Source organism: Stigmatopora argus, chromosome 5, assembly GCF_051989625.1.
Source record: "Stigmatopora argus isolate UIUO_Sarg chromosome 5, RoL_Sarg_1.0, whole genome shotgun sequence".
NCBI lineage: Eukaryota > Metazoa > Chordata > Actinopteri > Syngnathiformes > Syngnathidae > Stigmatopora > Stigmatopora argus.
Genome location: NC_135391.1, coordinates 10,173,277 through 10,195,000, shown reverse-complemented (window position 1 = coordinate 10,195,000; position 21,724 = coordinate 10,173,277). Strand labels below are relative to the sequence as shown.

Below are 21,724 nucleotides of genomic sequence, written 5' to 3'. Positions count from 1 at the left end.
ACACTTAACTCTTTTGAATCCTGTCACTACATTTGGGTCCGAACCTCACCCTGCTAAGCTTTTGTTCTTGGAACACACCGCAGACCGGTTCCAGGCGACCTTAGGGCTCTTGTTGTTATGTAGGGCTCAGCTTCGATGAGGTACAGTGACTGGTCAACACTAATCCCAATGTACACGTACACATGTAAATTATGTAAATTTAGTCTACAATGAACCGTTTATGCATGCTATGAGGAGATGGTAACAAATATTGTACTATTTTTTAATCTAATTGCAAACGAATAAAAACTGCACATAGGAGGTCAAGGCTTGAGATTCAACTCTTGATCCTTTTCTTTTGGACAAACCCTTGTTCATCCAATGTATTATTGAGAGTAAATCTTCATTTTTTTAGCAGCAGTCTTGTCGTAACCTTAAATTTCATTTCATTTTCAACACTGCTTGTCCTCGTAAGTGTCATGGGGACTTTGGGAAAAAGGTGAACTATACACCCTAGACTGGTTGCCATTCAGTCATAAGGCACCCATAGAGACGGACAACCATTCACAGAACAATCCCACCGAAGGTGAATAAATCCCATCGGGTGGCCTAACCTTCAGTTATTTTCCTTTATTAAACTACTCTGTGATGAACACTGCGCCACCATCAAAACAGAAGTCGAATGTCGGGGAATAATAATAATAAAAATAATAAAGCTAGGATTCTAAAAGTGCATTCATGCATTTTCAATTCTGAAATTGATTCTCACCTGCTTTAGAGTAGTTTCCATCTGTGGAAATGGTGAGTAAACAGCTGAGTGTCGGATGATCTTATTATCATATATACAGTATTATGGCTCTACATCAGAAATGGAATGAATAAAAATGAGAGGCAAGTAGTAAAAAACTAAAAAGAACGATTGACGTAAAAACGCATTAAAAATAAAGATATAAAGATCTGCATACGTGCTTCTGTCTGAGAATCGTGACGGTCACACAGTTTCTTTGCTTTGCCTTCGATGATTTCTCCTGCCGCTAATTTAGTTTTATTTCAAATATCATTTCTGCAAACTTGGTGGAATATTCAGCATGGGAAAAATCATTACTCCCTTTATTTCTTAAATTGAAAATAAAGCACAAGACGCAGAGTTGACGGCATGACGAGGTCAGTAGGTAAAAAAAAATGTTTCATCTTTCACTGTGTGCTTTTGGATCAGAAAGAGTCAGTGCCAAAGTTGGGAGTTTTTTGGAGGGGAAAAAACACCAGAAGCTGCAATTATTTGGGAGCATAGAGTCGTTATTATTTTTTATTCTTTTATGGCCCAAGATGTGAAGATATCAAGACGTGAGTGTGTCTCTGGGCAGTTGCTCTATTTTTTCTAGTCTATGAGGGTTTCAAGTCTACTTTGCTCTTATTTCTCTGAATCACATGAATCAAAGTCAGTGATACAAGTTAGCAGGCAAACAGGCATAAAAGACTCATCATTGTGTGTGGTTAATGCTTTATTAAATTCAGTTCAGCCACCACCCAAAGTAATATTTTAAAATGACAAACAAGATGTGTCTTATGTAAGACAAAACAGGGTTGCATTCATTAATTATTTTCCCTGGGTGAAGAGGATAAAACCTAGGAGTGATGGAAGTGCAGGTGGGACATGGAGGTGCCTTCAATTTTGTAATCATGGGTCTTAGCAATTTGTCCTTCTTGATAGTCTAAAACAAGGTCTGATGCAATGATTTGGATTCATAAGGAAGTTCGCTGACAGGTCTGGGGAGCCATGTTGCTGCACACAAGTGATTTTAAAGAAAAGGGATCTGAAAGTTTATCTCGGCACAACTCTTGACATGCTACAGCAAAGACCTCAGACTCATCACTTTAGTAATGAGGGACAATGAGGCAAAAGTCAGCGTGGTTCTTTTGCCCACACAATAAAAGTGCTAAAAGTTCCCAAGTTGCTACTAAGAATGAACAGTATGGCCTTACACTAATATGATTTTGCACATCTGCTAGATTAAATATGTTGCTGTATACTCCAGGCAAGGTTTAAAAATGTAAAATGTTTGCACCCAAAACACTTAATGAGAGCACATTACACGTTAGTCTTCATAAAAGTTATTTTCATGGTGTTTTTGTTTGATTGAGGTGGGATTACCACAACATCTGAGTCCTTTTATATTTCTTACAATTTAAGATTTTCTAGTACTCCTCACTGTAATGGGCGAGACAAGGTTTAAAACAGTGTCTATGTTAATTCCCACAAAACCTTTTTGTCTCTGCGTAGTTTCAATCAAAAAGACAGTTCCTTCAAATTCATAGCCGATTAGAGCCAAGGTTTGATGCCCGGGTAAAGCACAGTACATGTTGTTTTTGCTTACTGTGCAGTTGTTTCACACTCCGTGTGTTGGATTTCACCTCAATGGCGATGACTGTTGTATTTCGCCATTACAAATGGCTTCGAATCGTCAGTCATCAACACAACGATGCCAGCAGACCAAAATGTGTTAATCCAACTTAAGTGGCCTCAGTCAAATGGAAAACAATTTCGTACCGGCATAATTACATCTTTGTCATTTATTCAGGAGACCACAGGTGTTAAGCAATGTTTGCTTTGTGACACGATGTAAACTCAGCAGCTTGCTATCAAAGATACATGCCAACAGTTTATCCTGCATAATACATTCATTTGAAAATGGCCTGCTGCCCCGTCACAATTAGTAGTCTGGTGGAGCTTACCAAAGCTTCAGCCGCTGCCGTCCAGGTCAGAATGATTTGCCTTTATGAATTTCAGCAGAAATGCAACAGAAAAAGATTTTTCCTGCAGATTTACCTATTGTCTTCATAGTCAAGATTGAAGGACATTAGGCCCATCTATAGCTCGATTCATAACTTATAACGGACGAGTGCATGCAGATACATTAGCAAGGTACATACATTCATGAGTTGATTACAGATGCACCATATTGCATGTAGAAACCCTGCTGCTATCTAATGGATCCAGTGTAAAGACATTCTATTTGAAGGAAGTTTTTATTTGCATCATTGTGTCTAAAATGGGGGCATCGGCTACTGTATGTGAAACTGTGCCATTTCATTTTTATTTCCTGCTTATCAAAATGTATTAAGTATTAAGGATTGAAAGGCGAGTTTGCTTGCAGTCAGATGAGATAAATGTATTTATTATTTTTTATTATGTTATTTATCATAATTTGCATCACCATGTTTAACTCACGGATGCTGCAAACAATGCTGATAGCATTCTTTGGTGCTGTTCATCTTTACTTCTATTTGTCATGTATTTATTCAAACACCGTTGCAATGTAGCTTTTCCAGTTTCTACGCCTTCATTTTGCCGTATCATACTTAAAAGCCATGAAAATGTTCCCAAAAGTAAATAGTACTTCTCAAAATTTTCTTAAAACTTTGACAGAGTTACACATAGCACATTCAAAATCGCTGCAGTGAATTGCACGCACACACACTCAAACCACTAAACACACACACATGCCTACTTCAGACTACAGACTGTGAAATTACTTGATCGGAGGCACTTGATACACATGCACTCAGCAAAGACGAAGAAGCTTTGAAATTTTCATAGTGTTATTTAACTCCTTGACACATTGAAAAAAAGGCATTTGAAAGAATGTTTTCAAGTGTCGATTTTGTTTCTTTACTTTTTATTTCTTACCATAGGTAAATTTAATGTTACCATGGAGCTGACTGGCCACTATCAATATTACAGATGTTAATCATGAATTATAGCACAAGAGCATGCTTGCTTTATGCAGCCAATCACAATGTAAACGAAAGATTCAGTAAGAAACTGGAACTAGATGTCACATAGTTTATATGACCTTTAAAGCAAATAATATTTTCTTAATCGACAGTTTAAACCATCGAGGTACAATTGTGAACGTACCCCACAAAGAGAGTATAAAATAAGGCAATAAACCAGTAACACTCCTGCATTTAGAGTCGGGAGGGACCGATAAGCACTGAAGTTGTTTTTCCATTTAAATTTGCTATCTCAGAAGAGAAGAATAACCTTGCTGTGGTGTGCTCATGAAATATTGTTTGTGATGAATTAGTCCTTGGCGGCCGTCTGGAATGTATGCACCCCCGGATCCATCTGATCAACAGAATATGTTTCAATTATTCACCCATAAAATTCCAATGTCTTATCATAAGGGTCACGCTTTTCTAAAATGCCATTAATGTTTTATTTCAGGTGAAGTATGGCCACTTTGGCTTCGTGTGGGATGCGGCAGTGCTGGAATATGTCGCTAATAATGACGAGGATTGTTCCTTCTACACGGTGGGCAGCAATGCGCCAGACCGTGGCTACGGCATTGCGATGCAGCACGGCAGTCCCTACAGGGACATTTTCTCCCAGAGGTAGGAGTCACTCCCTCAAGGCAACACTCGATGGCATCATTGATTTTTCTTTTGAGAGATAATTGTCATGCAAATATATGTATTTACTTTACCAAATGTGGTAGCACAGCTTCCCAGGCCAGCTTTGTGTAAAAATGAAAAACTTTTCAGAGATTCATTTTCATATTTATTCTCTCCTTGTCTAAAGGTCATCGTTTTTTTCTTTCCCATCAACACTTTAAATTCAGTTTGACAAAGTAAAAAAATCTGTATTTCTAGTGCAGCTATCTGCAACAATTGCAGATTGCCTCTTTAGTCCAGGCAGCTACTATCAGCAAATGAAATTCTGCCTCTAAATATCTTCCAGAAGACAAGTAGCGTTTTCTCAGTATTTGTAAAGTTATATGGCTTACTAGTAGCAATATGTCCTTCTTTCACAGTGATAGGGTTACATTTGTTGTGACAATCTTTATCAATTTCACATCATTTGCATGCCTGGAATAACACTTTGGATCCAAGTGCCCAATTATAATTTAATCTGTAGCTATTTTTTTAGTGCACTGTGCATTCCCAAAGAATTCTGATATTGCTGTGTTTAAATGGAATGCATGAAACAAACTCTACACACACACATGCCAAATTTCAAGTGCATAACTCTACAAATACCAAAAATATGCTCACACTCATACATAGGGGCAATTTAGAGTATTCAACCAGCCTACCATACATGTTTTTGGGATGTGGGAGAAAACCAGAGTACCGAGGGAGATCATGCAAACTCCACACGCTAAGAAGATAACTTTGTTTGTAGGAACATGAGCTTAAGCAAATGGCATGTGATTGCGCTATACAAATCCAAATTACTATTATTGTTGTCAATAAGTACTGAACAATAACTTACCCATAATGGATTAATCATGCTTAATCCTAAGAATGCACGTTTGCCCCTCTAACAAAACGTGTTCTCTGTGCTGACATTTAAAAATGGCACACGTTTAAAACAATAAAACACTTATTGTTCACATTTATTTTAGCAATTCGATTATTCGTACATTATATAGAAATAATGTACTGAAAAAATAGCCTTTTGAGACAACATATTCACTTGCTTTGCTGTTTTCTGGTAAGGTCCTTAGACGCTTCTCAGCCCTGCATTGCAGCTGCAGTCTTATAAATCCAATGGTTTCTTTGTGGCCTATGCGTGGAGTGCTCTCGTCTTTATAGCACAGCCTTTTCTTTTAATGACTGTACGTGGGGACCACTGCATCAAGAGGGAAAATATAAAAGCTTGTCAGCATTGGGCTTTCACAGCTTAATTCAATTTCTTTAGAAGTTAAATTGTATATTTGTCAAATAATACATTTGGCATGATTTTAGAGGTCGCCCTGGTAGCACCAGAGTGGTTTAGCGTGTCGCCTTCATAGTTCTGGGGCCGAGAGGTTCGATCCCAGGTCGGTCCTTACTGTGTGGAGTTTGCATGTTCTCCACCATTGTCCTCACAAGGCTTGCGGGGGTGCTGGAGCTGGATCTACCAGCTCACTTCGGTCACCAGGCGGCGGACTGAATTGGTGGCCAGGCAATCTCAGGGCACAAGGAGACGGACAACCATTCACGCTCGCACTCATACCTAGGGGCAATTTTGAGTTTTCAACCGGACTGCCATGCATGTTTTTGGACTGTGGGAGGAAATTGGAGTACCCGCAGAAAACCCACACAAGCCTGGTAAGAACATGAAATTCTACACAGGAGGACCGACTTAGGATCGAACACAGGACCACAGAACCGCTCAGCCGCCAGGCCACCCTTGTGTACATCATTTTAATATAATAGAAATAATGATATTTATCATAATGATGATAATAATACAAATTATAGTAATTACATTTTTGGGGGATGTGGTAGAAGCCGGCAAACCACATGTTACAACTAACACTGCTTTCCCTTCCCATGTGCATGCTTAACTGGAATAATAAAATCTTAGATCAAATAAGCAAATATGTGTTAGTAGCTAAACATTAATATAGGCTTCCGTACAAATAGTAAGATGGAATATTGGAAGGCATGATACAGAGTGCAAATTGTTTTTTAAACAAAAACACTTGCATGCAGACAAATAGGACATATTTAACTAAAGGCCAACATTTGCCTCTAGCTGTCATAGTCGAGCAACAGACATTCATTGTGGACACAAGGCTGCACATCTCGCGTTTGTGTCAGTCATTTCTTGTCTCTTCATTTACTTAATGCATTTACTCCACATGTCGGTACAGACAAAAACAACAACAAGGGAATTACGTACAAATACTAACATTTTATTCATTTATTCCTTGTATGCAGTGCTTATCCTCACATGGGTACCAAGGCGTACTGGAGGAGGGAAAGAATTGTTTGCCCTTGTCCTCCTGACATGTGTGACAGGCTACTTCTATAACATATCCCAGCTAACTATGGGTGGCAGGTGGGGAACAGCCTGAATTGGTGGCCAGCCAATTGCAGCGCACAAGGACACAGACAACCATGTTCACACTCATAAGTAGGGGCGATTAAGATTGTCCAACTCACCATGTGAGGATAAGCACTGCATACAAGGAATAAATGAATAAAATGTTAGTATTTGTACGTAATTCCCTTGTTGTTATATATATATACATATATATACATATATATATATATATATATATATATATATATATATATATATATATATATATATATATATATATTTATATTGGTTCCTTTTCTGGTGTATATCTTTGTCACAATATTTAACTCCCTCTCACAGCTTCTACCTGCAGCTCCCCAGAGGTAGTTTTAGAGACTAGGAAGGATTGATTGTCTCTGACACTTTAGAGAGAGAGGGTAGGCCATTGTCTTTAGAAATAGACAGCCTACTCTAACGTCCTCATTTTCAACCACTTTGTTGTGAAGAAGCCATTTCTAGAGGTCAGGTAAAGTGCTTCCATCGAAGTGTTGCAATAGGACAACAAATTCAGTGACTTGCTTTGATTTTGTCTTTGTGTGTGTTAGTTCAAAGTGATAGTCTGCTCATTTCAAATGACACCTACACGCGCAAGTTGTTTTGAGGGTAAATTATTGCAGGCGTAAAAAGTGAAATTAGTGTATTAGTTTTAGAATAATTTCATGTTAATCCGGGATTATACACTCTTTAAAGCCCATTTTTCATTATCCACCTGTAAAAGAATGCTTGCAGTTCCTCATACTCGGTAGACTTCAACCTCCCAGATTTGCTCAAATCTTTTTTTTTCCCTTCATATCAAGAACCAGCAGTGTGGCTCTATTGCGTCACATTTAACGGGTGACTGCTCTTTGGGTGCAATAGATCATGCCAAGAATCGCACAAATGCTCTCTTTCAGATGTACGTCCTGGCCCATATGAATCATATTGCTCAGCAACGTGTCAGTCCAGATCTCCACTGAACGTGAAAGTGCCGTTTTTACACAAGTGCAGGCCAATTTTAAGATTCTCCTGCACCAACACACCAGAGGAAATAGCCCCAGTAGTGACGACGTCGCCACGACTCCCGCAAACCAATGTTTACTATGGTCCCAAGCACTGATATATATTTTTATTATTGTTAAAGAAGGAGGGGGAGATTATAACACCTGTGGAAAAGGGCTTTACTAGTTTCGGGGAAACTGTGAATAGTTCAATGTCATTACTGTGACTTGTGTGTAGCTATCACTCTACAAAAACAGCAAACCGTACTATATTATACCAATAGTTACTAAATTACTATAATTTCATTCTCTTGCATTCTTTCTCTTATTTTCTCTGCTAGGACAAAAAAGAAAGCTGTGTAGCAGTCTTTTTTCCCGTCCTTCCTCTTTGCCTTTCTCTTCCCTGATTATTGTATTTATTTTCTGTCTTTTCTATAAAGCCAAAAGCCGAACGCTACCTCTCCTTTCCTTTGTTCTTTGAGTAAAATCCATGTATAAAGCAATTAAATTATACATGTCTAGTATAGATGCACAGCAGCAAAACGGGAGCAGTAGGTAGCTAGTACATAAATTTAATGTATGCAAGGTAGACTACAAAATCATGGGTAGGACAAATACTCATTCTCCTTTTCGTATATCAATTTGGTTGGACCAAAATCAGTGGATATATACGAATATAGAATTGACGACTAAAATACATCACAATCACAATAGCCAAGTAAATGTTGAGTATATTTGATGTCAGAGGGATGCAGGCCATTTGAAGTGCTCGCATTTAATTGGCTAAAATACACCTAGCATATAGAACTGATCACGGCAAGTTTATATAATTCCTGAAAATATTTTCATACGAGTATATAGAAAATTTTCTGCACTATTAAACACCATAGAAGTTTAATTCTGTGACTGTTCAAATTCTTAAATATGATTCTAAACAAACAATAATCTTACTTTCTAAGCTTTAAATGACAATAGATTTGTTCTAACTTGTTGTAGTATAGTGATCTTTGTATTAACCGTGCTTTCATGCACATTCTATGCATTTTTTATTTGGTGAATTTTTTGGGTAGCATAATTTACTGTTGGGTTAGATGTTAAAAGGCTGTAAGTAAATGTTAGTATCATGGCTAAACGGAATTGCTGACTTTTGAAGTTATTAACCTTAGAAAGTGTTCACTGAATTAAGATTCTCAGCTAATCAAGCTTCAGTCTTTATTGACTTGCTTTTCTTTTCGTAGCATACCTAAACAATAAATTGAGGCCAGATTATTGTTGAATCTGTGAGGGATTCTAGGGGGACCAATGAAAACCAAGTTAGATGTTTGTGGTACTTACAAACTGTTTTTCAATGCTCTTATTATTCTGGCAAGCAGTGCGAACAACAATAAATTTGCTGAAATACTTTATAGTTTAAAAATCTATCGATGAACTGACTTGTGAAAGTTTTATTATTGCCGACCTTGAAGAAAAACCCAATAAGCATCAGCATTTATTCTATAAAGTAGCTATTATAGAAATGCACCATGGAAGCCCCCGTATAACTGTTTTGTCTGAGAAAAATTTCTTCTTAGTCTCACGATAATTCTTGTAACATGCAGACCTTATGTATAACATCCATAACTTCATGTTTACATCTTTCATAGTCAAGTTATCACAGTCAAATGCCACTCATACACTTAGCGTGTTCCTTTTTTTTTTTTTTATTCCTAATTAATGTTGGCAAGGTCGACTGCTTACACTCTGTGTGTTAATGACAGTTAATGAACATTTGACTTGACTGTGCTGTTTATTCTGTACCAGCTTTGATGGTCTGCTCCGCTTCACACACACACTGCTTTAATGAGGCCTAATTGAAAACTTAGAAAAAAGGATGAAATCCTCCAAACTGTTAGTTATTAGACTTACCAAGCATTGCTAAGTTTGCTTAAGGGAGCAAAAACCTTTTAGCACACACTTTTAAAGCTTCCATATAAAAACGGGTTTAAGGGTCTGTCTTTAATACATTGTCAAGAAGGCGGGGCTATTTCACACGGCAGTTTAGATGCACTCTGAGTTTAATTCTGGACTGCTGAACTGATGTATGGACAATGCAATCTCAGTTACATAACATCTGTTTGGAGTTAATTTCATAAACTTGAAGTAGTCATTTAACCATAAGAGGATCTCACCAATGGAATTCCAATGGAGGGCTGTATTTTGAACCCTAATTAAAATTAAAATGCTTTAATGTATTTTTTTTATCTCATATTATCCGTTCATCATACGTAACAATATTTCCACACACCCTTGTTCAACAAATAATAGATTCAAATTTGTAGGTGTTAGTCTGTGCCTACAGTTTTTTTTGTTTTAATACTATTTAGAAACAAGAAACAATGGGCATATGACAAACTGTTATAATCAGGAAAACACTGTTTACGTTTCGGTTCAGTGTGTATTGGAATTTATTTGACAATATATACCGTGCTTATTGGGTGAGTCCAGTTTGGTGGAGAAATTCAGAATGGCCTTATTTGATAGCCTGAGGGTAGAAATGCCTCTCTCTGGCTGGCTCAGCTTTTAGAAAAATGCTGTTGATTTTGCTGCGTGAACACCATAGTTAAAATTGCCTTTTTGAAAGCTTCATGCTTTCAAATGGACCACTGTGTGATAGAGTCCACTAGCCACAGTCCATTAAACAACCACATTAAGGATGTGTGATATTGACTTATTCACAGATTAATGCAGGTCACATTACAGTAAAGAGCATGATTATAATTTAATGGGCAATCTCTTTCAAAGGAGAGACTTCCTTGATTAAGTGCTGGTTTCCCTATTATGTCACTTACTAAGCCTCAAGCAATAAAGTATTAAAACTGAAAAATGCGATACACCGTAATATGTGAAACTCTGTTGCTGTTGATATGAAATAACTTTCAGCTCTCGTCGTGTGTGCCACCAATCCAGATGAAGTAAATTCATTGAACTTCACCATGTCTTTTTATTCATTCATTCATCTTATGTACTCCTCTTAGGGTTCTGGGGACTAACCTACCTAATTATAGATAGTTGCCAGCCAATCGCAGACTCACCATATTTCCAAACCTATTAAATTTAACATTATATGAATTGAATTTCATTTTTCTTAAGCTTCAATAGGCCTCACCCATCTCGGTATTTTGTAACATTTTACTATGAATTCTGGTGACATTCATCTGACTGGTGAACAAAGCTGTGATCGCGACAAATGTTTTTGGGTTCTATTCAGCTACATGAAGAGAGCAGACTAGAGGAGCAGAAGAAATATAGCTTTTAAGTTGTATAATGTAAATTGGAGACTTTTATTAAGTATGGGAGTGTTAGGGTATCTGTTTGAGAACAGAGGTGGCATTTACATAATAGACAGTAACCAGCCTATTTGCTGCACAAGCTTAAAAGACATCTCCAGGTCACAAGTAATATTGCTCAAGTGAAATAAATGCACTGTATGTTAGAAATATAATAAATAGTTTTCTTTGAATGCATTAATATAGTAAGATGACTAAATTCATATTAATGTCATAAATGTAATACATATATTTTTCATAGTTAGATTGTTTGTTTTACATTTACTCTAGGCATAAAAATAATTATTAAAGACTATTGTGGATTTTTTTTAAAATCAAGAATATAGTGAACCCAGCATTAGTTATCTTAATATGTATCAGATTTTAATTTTGACGTGTTACTCACTCGTGTAATTTTCACTTGCAATGCAGTTTCCCTTTAAATGACTAGATTCATGCCAATTACACCACATGCAACTGAGGGACAAATCTGCCATCCTCTTTTGTATATGGTGGACAAACTTTCTAAGAATAAAATCCTGGATGAATCAGACCCTGTGGCTGCAAGAATGCAGCAAACACTAGCGAGCCATATAAGACCCCGCAGATGATGTCAGTGTTATTTAGACCACTAAGTGAGCTGTCACGCCAGTTTTGTTCACGTTTAAGGAGCTGACAGTCACATATTCATCTCAGAGCCTGCAAAATCATTTTAGCTCTACATGTCCATATCCTATGCACGTCTCCTACCTCCTTTCTGCTCATTTTGTTACATTATTGGTCAATTTCTTCCTTTTGTCTTCTCTCTCATGCCACCCCATTTCTCGGTAGTTTGTTGTCAGGTCTCCATCTCGAGGAAACCTACTTTAATTTTCTCGCTCAATTTTCCATCATGTGCTATGAGTCAAACCAATCACTCCCCCTCCACCTTTAACCTCACAGTGACTGTTTTCTTCTTTTTTGTTGTTTAATGTCGGAGCATGGGAAAATTCTTCGAGCAAAGGAAGGTAGCTACTGCAAGAATATTTTGCTGTAGTCATCTGGTGCTGCAGCATGACGACACTTTTAGGCTCATTGGGGAGAGAATTACAATGATGTCTAACCGTTTCTGAAAGGCTTTCAACTCATGAATTATCATTAAACTCTCCTGCATGTTAGATGACATCTGCTGCTAATTGAGGTAGACAACCAGTGATGTGCTTTTTTTTTTTCTATTGATAAAATATAAGATACTAAAGTACAACTGGATGTTCAAGCCAAAATTTTATTTTTTTATTTATTGTCTTTAGATTTGACCTTTGATGTGGAATTGAGCATTATCGTGTTGAACTTTGGACAATTCGAATTACAGGAGACCTGTCTCAGATATAAACCTTTTTTTAAATGTATACACTATACAACGTAGGTATTTCGCTGTACCTGAGAAAAAAATCTGTGAAATCGATGATCAATGTGGAAGTGCAGCCTGACTCCTAGAGTCTTAGGAGGAAGCAGTAATTATATGTCAAAGGGAGCTGTCAAGCTGAGTTGACCAATACCAATGACCTGAAGATCAGTTCGTCAGACACAGACATTGAGATGATAGGTTGCTTTGTGATTTCTCACCATCCCTTTAAGTTTTGACCCTCCTCCTTTCATCTAAGCAGTTGTGTAGCTGCACTGTTTGCTGTTTGTTTAGCATCCATCTTATGAGAGTCCAGATAAGTTATAACATTACGGACTGTTACAAATAGATAGTTGTTTAAACTAGAGGCATTGCTTTCAAAGAACCTGCAAAGCGTTTAGTGTAGCAATTTTTAATCAATACATTTTGTAAATCAGTTTGCCGTGCTAGTTTTCCTCACATATCAGTCTAAATGTGTACGCACATTCCCAATCCTAAACGATGATGATGACAAGAGTTGGCATTTACGCCCTATTGCATTTGAGTTTATTATAATTTTTTTAAAACTCAAAACCTACCATCTTTTCTCATTCATCCAAATCATCCACCCACCCGCTGCAATCAAGTAATAATGTTTGGATCACCCCACCATCAAGGCTGCTGCCCTCGAGTTGCCATGGTAACAACTAGTCCACCACTGCATAGAGTGAGAGCGACGAGTGAGATACCTGAAGCTCGCACACACACTGACACACACATACGGTCGGCATTTGCCCCCACCAACACATTGGCAACCCTCTCCTCATTTGCTATTAACATCCAGTGGGAGTGTTAAAGTCATTATAGATTTTCCAAATGAAATTCAACGGTCTTAATGCAAGGAGAAAGCAGGCACACACACGCACACACACCCCCGCACACACACGCGCACACACCCCCGCACACACACGCACACAACAGCTGTTCCATGGAAACAATTCTACACCAGTATGCACTCGGTCAGATATCATGTTGGTTGCTATTGACCACTCAAACAAGAAAATGCACAATCGGGTTGACTGACACTATTGCTATAACCACACTTAATCAGACAAAACCTAATCTCCTAATGATTGAGGCTAATAATGACAGTGAAATCTATATTCCAGGAATTGTTGAGAAATGAGACTCAAATGCAAAAAAGACAAATTTTGATATTAAAGGATATATTTATGCTATACACACAATATTCACACTTAGAATTAATGAGGGTGGATGATCCAGGTAAAAGAGCTGGAGGAAGGCCTAAGTAAAGGTTGACAGATGTAGCATGGGAAGACATAAATGCATTGAATGTTAGAAAGGATAAGCACACTAGCCACAGTTTTAAGTAACATAAGCCATTTTATTTTAACAAGAGGTCATGTATATAAAAATAGATTTTTCACAATGACTCACAGTTCGAATGTTTTCTTTGCCATTGTTTCTGGATTTCTATTTTACAATCCAAGCACACTAGCGGAAATTCATATTTCTATTGCCTTGGCGACAGCTCAATAAAGTATATGTGATTCTGTATTTTGGGGCTTAGCGCAAGCCAAATTAGTGATCGAAACAGATGGTTGACCGCAGGAAACCTTTGACTGGGGCCATGTTTTTGTCAGCCTGCTGCACTGTGGCCTTTAATCCCGCCTGTCAGACACAGGTTCCAAATAAATGAAGCACAACAGTGTGAACAATCAGTTTAAATATAATTGTCATGTCTTTTTTAAGAACAGGACAGACATAGCTTTTTTTAGGTGAATGTTGTGACCATTACTCCCAATGTCATCAGTGACATCAATGTTCAATGTCAACCGTATAGTACATAACATTTAAAACAAACAAAAAAATAATTGTCAAGGTCTTTCCCTATACTTGATAGCTTAATGGTTAGTTGATTGGGTCAAACAAAAGTGTTGTTAACAAGCCCACCAAATTTGAATTGGGAAAAAATGGTCCCTCACTTTGTGGGTGCTTCTGCAGACTGTGCTCATACCATGTCCCATTCAATTGCCAGACGTTGACTTGGCACAACATTAATTGTGTACTGTCAGGTACAATTTGTTTGAAATTTAGTGGGCCCTTGGCAGTATTGTAACTGAATGTAAGCATCCCACACCAGCCACCGCTGAAGGAAGAACCTTATGATGCTTTGCCTTACCTAATTAAAGCCCAAATAACATCAAGCACATACGAGACATTATATATTTGAGGGAATTGGTGGCTCTAACATTGCCTCACAGTTTCATGGTGAAGTAAATAACGAAAATGCAATTAAACCACGGAACTTGCGCCACAGCTTGATGGTTAAGTAAATCAGGAAACTGCACATAAAACAGCCACTGACCGGGCTTGATTGTGCACTTAGTTTTACATAGTGATATGGGTTGGCCAGAAAAGTACATGATGACGTGATGTAGTCAGGCAAAAGAACCACTGCACTATCGGGTGACTATTTTCATACATATTTCATACTTATTTGATGTTTTTAGAAACAAATCATTAAAATAACTAGTGTGTACATTTAAGCAAATGTATGTATGTTTCCAAGCATTGCATTTTTATTTATTATATTCCGGAGTGAATAAATTAAAGTCCCTGTAAAGTGAAAATCATACAAAATTTAAAGAAAACATTGTTGTTGTTGCCTCAGGGGTGGACAAAATAATGAAAAGTAATGTCATTCTCTCCACTGTTGAATGCAGTGGGTATATCTTGAAACAACAAATAACTCAACTCTCAATCAAATATCACAAATGTTGAATATGACTATGTACACATCTTTACATATTTCCGCCACAACAATATACTGTATAAGATTAATGGCTCCAATACCTAGAATGACACTGAGTCATCGCAGGGCTTTCCAAGCCCTGATAAGAAGCAACAGCCACCAGCTAGGTCATGAGCTTGCAAGCTCCCTGAGGGCCCTCGAGGCTGACAAGTTGGGTTGGCAGCAGGCACGTCCGCTACATCATCACACCGCTCGGTGTTGAGACATTTCAAGGAAAATCAACCTTTTACTAAGCACTAAAGAGCCTTATTCAACCCCTGGCTCACACTACATGCCGTACAAGTTTTACAAATACCCCACAAACTCTGTAACCAACATTTGGCTGTTGCCAATACAAAAACATAACGTTGGAGAAGTTAAATAACACCAAGTTATTATTATCCATACATTACAAGTATTATTAATTATGGCATTATGGGAAGATGCATTTTTCGGTGTTGGCAATGCATGTTTTTGGCTTGTCGGGGAAGCCAAAGCATCCGGAGAAAACCCATGCAGGCAAGCAAGGCAGGGTGGTGCACTTGATTGAACACTCGATCTTGAAACTGTGAAGCAGACATGCAAAACACTCTTTCACCAAACTAAATTATACTTCAACCAAATAGTTAAATGCTATGTCACGCCTAAATGTAGCATGTCTTTTTTGTTTTTTATATTTTATTTATCACTCACACATTTAGGGAAAACGGCTTTTGGCAGAATTCTAGAGGACAATTAGTGTCAAAAGATAGATGATGAGCTCCACAGGAAGACGACATCCTAATAAAAGTAAGAGCAACAGCACTCTGCTCTGAATTGCAAATGCACACAATCTACGATAATGCTTTTTAGTTATTCTTTGTTGTTTTTGTTATGCCCTTATCTGTTATTGCGTGAAATGCCAACATATTGGTCTTTATTAACCGTGTGTTTTCACAATAAAATAGAAGACACATGACTACATCGCAGCATTATAATATTGACATTAAATACGGTCAATATTTTTTCTCTAGTGAATAATTTAAATCTAGTTTTGCTGTGCTCTTTACACTTTCATGAATTTAAGCCCCGATCCTTTGCTTCTTCTCAGAATTAAAACGCTGTAAAATGTTAAATTGTTTACTATCTTGGCTAGCCATTGGTTAAGTAACTCAGTTCAAATAAACTCAGAACCTCCTACTTAACGTCCCGAGTGTGAACATATCCATTGATGATTCATCTGAGTTAAATTAAGTTTGTTGTTGTTTGTTTGTTTTCCTTTAAACAACACCAGACGATGCATCAAAAAAGCACCAGGACTGATGCCACAAAAGATACAACATATTCAGGGTCCTAAATTAATGAAAATTGTTTGGATGAAGACTGTTTGTGTGTTGAATGACACCAGGTAGTCAACGTCAAATCCTAATAATGTTGTGGGTGGCTGGATAAAGGAAGTTGTCTTTTTTAATCCTAGTATGTTTCAAATTCATTTTTACTCACATGGGCCAAAAAGGAATAATAGAATATCGCCCAACAACAGTGACATGGTTGTATTGCTAAGCCTGTTTAGCAGATTCTCAATGAAACTGGCCTTGCTTCTACCTGTTATTGTCTTGGAAATTAATTATGTAAATTATCTGCTTGCTCATTTGCAACACTTGATGCCTGGCCTTCTTGTGTGTTCCTTGTAAAGATGAGGGGCGTGTGCTATGATTGATGTCAGCAGGCTGTCACTGGAATTGCACAAAGGTTTTGAATCCTCAGGGCAATTCCGTGTGTTATCGGCAACATCTGCCCCGTTGTACATATAAGTGAAGGTACTTAACTTTGGGAGGGTCCTTATGACCCTCGTTTGGCTTTATTTATGAGGATTAATAGGGGTTATCTTGTCCATGGGACCTGTGTTCTGTGCTGGTATGATGAGCCTAAGCATGGTCTTTTTGCATTCTTAATTTGCCCTTCTCCTTTTATTCCCTCGGCGCTTCCCCTCTATATCACCTTTTTTTAAAACACCCAGCCAAGAGCAAACAGAGCTTTGAAATGCCTGTTTGTGCATGTGTGCACGCATCGCCTAGCACCCCAGAAACAGTGACCCACTAAAATCCTAAGCTGAAGGCTAACAGAGGGACCCCATCAACCTCTGAGCTGTATTCTCTCTGAAGCCATCAATCGCCAGACTCAGGCTAGGCTGCATAATGACATTGTGGCGGTGTACTCTTGCTGTGCTGCAAGACATATTAATGTTGACCACAATGAATTTGACAGCCCAATGTGGTGTTCTGAGCTCTGGGAAGGAATTTAATGGAACAGTACTGCCCTCAAATGGAAAAGAAGCTCTACAGCGATTACCACATCATTTGCAGTTTTGCCCTTGCCCGTTTTATCTTTTCTGTTTGCGTTCCCTTTTTTAATTATTTCACATTGCAATTATATTGGTTGTACATTAATGATTCAATGAATGTTCACATTGACTGTTGTATTTTTCCATCTCTTCGCATACCTGGCTCTTTTGATGAGCACATCTGGCTCTCTACGAGCCTGTAATCTCCCACTCTTCCACGTGGCACTGTCTGGTTCGCCTGACATGTATGAGGAGCTGTGATAAGTTTATGTTGGATTAAAACATGAATCTTGGACATTTTGCGTGGAGACAGGTGTTGTAGAGCTCGCCTTCCAAGACTTGAAGCTGTTTGGCGTGATTGCGTTAAGTCTCTGCTCAGCCATCAGTAGGGCTATATAGCTCTTCCCTACTTAATACCGAGCGAGCCGGAGCATTTAAAAATGTGTGGAAGAAATTAAACCACAACTCACATTGGGCATAACTTTTTGGGATGTCAAATTGTCACCACAAGGAGAGCGAGACTCACAAAACGGCGGCTCTGAGAGGCAGCAGTCCACCTGTCTCGGGCACTGTTACGCAGAAGTCCCCCTGGTTATAGTTTCCTCTTCTGGGAAATATGCACAATGCCACACCGTGTTTCTAATTTTTATTGTCCAAGTGGTGAGTGTGCAACTGAGCAACGGTATTGTTACATCCCAAGCAATAAAGTTAGGCTTTAGTTTGTTGTTTTCTCAGAATTTATTTCAATAACAGCCCAGCGACTGCTCCCTATCACTCATGTTTGGCGAGTGATGGATAGAACTATATTTACTTTGTACTGTATGTATAGTATTATAGTCTCCCCAGTAAAATATATTCACATTTCCTTATGTGTTTCACGAGCTATTTTACGAAGATTCAATTAACAAAATGTGTTTTATCAGACCAGGGAAAAAATGCACTGACTTAATTTGCATATTGTGTAAAAGACAGATGCAAATCAGCACACAGAGTGGTGCCAATATAGCGTAGGCGACATGACAGGATGTGGAGAGAAGTTGTCATCCCTTGTAAACATTTTTGAAGGGACGTGAACAAAAACATCTACTAAACAATAAAATTTTGGACCTTGAGTGATCGAAGGGCCCCTTTTTTCGCTAGTCATAAAAGGAAGTCACGTGGCCCGTGCCATCAACTTGACAAAACTAATGTTGTTTCTGAGACCATAACCAAGATCGCACCACTTCTGTGTCCACAGTGATTTTCCCGTTTCAAGTTTGGAGGAAAAAAGCATTACGTTTAGTTCGTCATTGCTGGATATTTGACAATTCTCAGGGGTCGCCATTAACCCGTGTGCTTATTCTACGCTCCTAGAATCTTGGAGCTACAGCAGAATGGCGACATGGATATACTAAAACTCAAGTGGTGGCCAAAGGACAGCCCCTGTGAACTCTACAGCTCAATCCAATCCCGGAACAGCAATGCTCTGGACATCCATAGCTTCGCTGGGGTCTTCTGTGTCCTCGCAGCCGGTGTGGTGCTCTCCTGTCTCATAGCCATGGTGGAAAGTTGGTGGTCACGGAGGAAGGGATCCAGGGTCCCCTCCAAGGAGGTAAGCAAAGGGCTTGGTGATGGGATGGGTAGCACAAACCAAAAAAAAGAAAAAAATCCATTGCATTGTCGACAGTCGTAAATCAATTTACGGACTTGGAGTTAGAACAGAAAGCAATGATATGAATGAATGACACGTGAAGCGGAAAGATAGTAGAACAAATAGTCATTGGGTATAAAGCCCTGGAACTATCTAGAACATTACACAAAATGGGCACATTTATCTTCTTCCTTTCATGGAGCACTCTTTGTACTCAAGCGACATTGTTTCACAAAAGGACTACATTTATTACAAGGCATTTCTGTCAAAAATAATTTGTATGCTACTGTATCAGTTCTCCTGGGAAGTAAGCGAAATCGATTTTCGTGCATAGTGCTGTGTTTATGATCCGTAACGTTATATCCATTCATTTTTCTGCTTTTATCCACAGTTAGGGGTATGTCCTCGGAATTTAATTTATTTAAAGCATCCTGACATCTCATTTTTCCCAAAAGTCATTAACAATGTGGACGCAGCCAGCAGAAATTATCAAAGACATTAAAAGGGCAGGGAAGATAATTTTAATACACATTTTTACGTTCACGCACAAATACAATGGAAGCCCCAGAGTGTTAGTTAGCATCATATGCTGTGTGTGTGTTTTATTACGAGGTATACTTGACCACAGAAACACCAGCTTTCATCTTCAAGGGATTTGTTTCCAGCTCATTTACAATGCATAATTATTAATATTACCAAAACAAATGCCACACTGTAAATTGTCAAATATTATAATATTGAGCTTCTCACTCTCAATCAATACCATTCATGACATTCTTCAGATTTAATTATGCTTTGGATCTTCTAAACCAACAGTAGTCATGTCACCATCTGTTAAATGCACACAGTAAATTATTTGATATGCGCCTTAAAAAAATTAAAAGTCTACTTCTGATTATACTGTGTTAGATTAGTGGAGCTAGTTAAAAGGTTCGATCCAGGAAGTGGCTGGTGGCTTTTTAAAATTCTATCACAATCATGTCAGTTGTTTTGAAGAAGCTTTATTTAGTTCAGTGTTCACAAATTCAAAATGTGACCAAAGCACCCACTGTAAAGGGGAAGAAGTCAACCACTCAGTTTAATTTAGCAGAAAACAGAGGATGCTAATAGTGTTAAAAACTGCTACAAACAACCCAGGGCTCTATCTCAGAAAAGCTGCAATCTTCTTTAACCGCAGAAGAGTCCACAACAATGACCCACAACATTAAACATGGATATTTACACTGCCGGCACTCGCCTCCAAAACACTGGCACCTTGTAAATTAGCAACATTGCACTGTGAAATTTCCAATCAGCCCCTTTGTGCTTGATCAACTCAGCAGGCATATCAATTGAGGCAATCAGTGTTTCTAGGAGCATGATAGAAACCCTGCAGTCTTTGTAATGTGGATGCTTTCTATGCTCCACCAGAGATGAGAGAGCGTAAGCAAAAAAAGCCTAAAGCCAACAGCTTTACTTGCTTTTCCAATAATAGATTGAAATCAAACAACCGCTGGCCACTTTTACCAACAATTTGCATTCATCGCATCCAATCTCTGAACTTCATCTCGTTAAACCCCGTCTCTCTGCACTTCAAATATAAGGCGGGCTAATGTTTAAATTGACTTTATTCACAAGTGCAAAAGTGAAGCAAATATGATAATCCAGAACATGCAACAGATAAACCAAAGAAAATGCAATTATGGCTGTTGTAGGCAATTAAAAATATATTAACATTTCAGAAACTTGCTTCTAAGTAGCATATTTAAACAGATAATCTGTTGCCATCATGATAAAAAAATATATTTATATCTATTAAGATGAAGATACATTAAGGTTAGAGTTGCTGTATGTTTAGAGGAGTTTGTCTATTACCATTTCTCTAGTTGCTTTACACAGGCTAGAGAGTGAGATCACCTCCTTGAGGACCATTAGCTGTAATTAAATGTATCCATTGCTATTACAACCTTGCGTTCAACTAGGAGTGGACATTTTTTCTGAAATCATATACCAAGTTGTAATCTTGACAAGTAATTGTGCTTTTACACTTCCTGTGGCTTTTTGGATTGAGGTGCTAATTGAGATTCCTCAATAAATTTAAAAAAAAACCTCAGCAAACCACTGAATTCACAATTAGGATGGAAATCTTGACACTCCTTCCGTCTCGACGTCAGGCCCTTTGGCGAGAAGCACTTGCATAAAGCTTCTGTGAGAACAAGGCACAGATTTGACAGCCGGCTGCTGGCAATTTAGTCCCCCCCTATATTATAGCTGCCATGATTTTATTAGCCACTGTCTTATTGCTTCAGTAAATCAAGTTAAACAAATTAAATAATTACCCCACATGCCCCATGCTCATTACTTAGAAATCTAGAGTGACTGAGACTCGTACATTATGCTCCATTTTGAAAAAGAGAAAAGCACTAAAAACAAATATCAAGACAAATTGTTACCACAAAGTGACTCACTATAAAACATATCATAAATTGCAGTACAA

General features: G+C 38.1%; 1 protein-coding gene across 9 annotated transcripts in view; it reads left to right on the top strand.

Moving 5' to 3' along the window:
• Positions 1-21,724, top strand: part of grid2 (glutamate receptor, ionotropic, delta 2) — a 250,138-nt gene that overhangs the window by 219,422 nt on the left and 8,992 nt on the right. For all 9 annotated transcript variants that reach the window (XR_013300387.1, XR_013300389.1, XR_013300388.1 and 6 more), the window contains 2 exons: positions 4,208-4,374; positions 18,972-19,209. Coding sequence is in view for 6 of the 9 variants with exons in the window: in XM_077601423.1 (XP_077457549.1) it covers positions 4,208-4,374; positions 18,972-19,209 (405 nt within the window). In the remaining 3 variants the exon portion in view is untranslated. The remainder of the gene's footprint in view (positions 1-4,207; positions 4,375-18,971; positions 19,210-21,724) is intronic.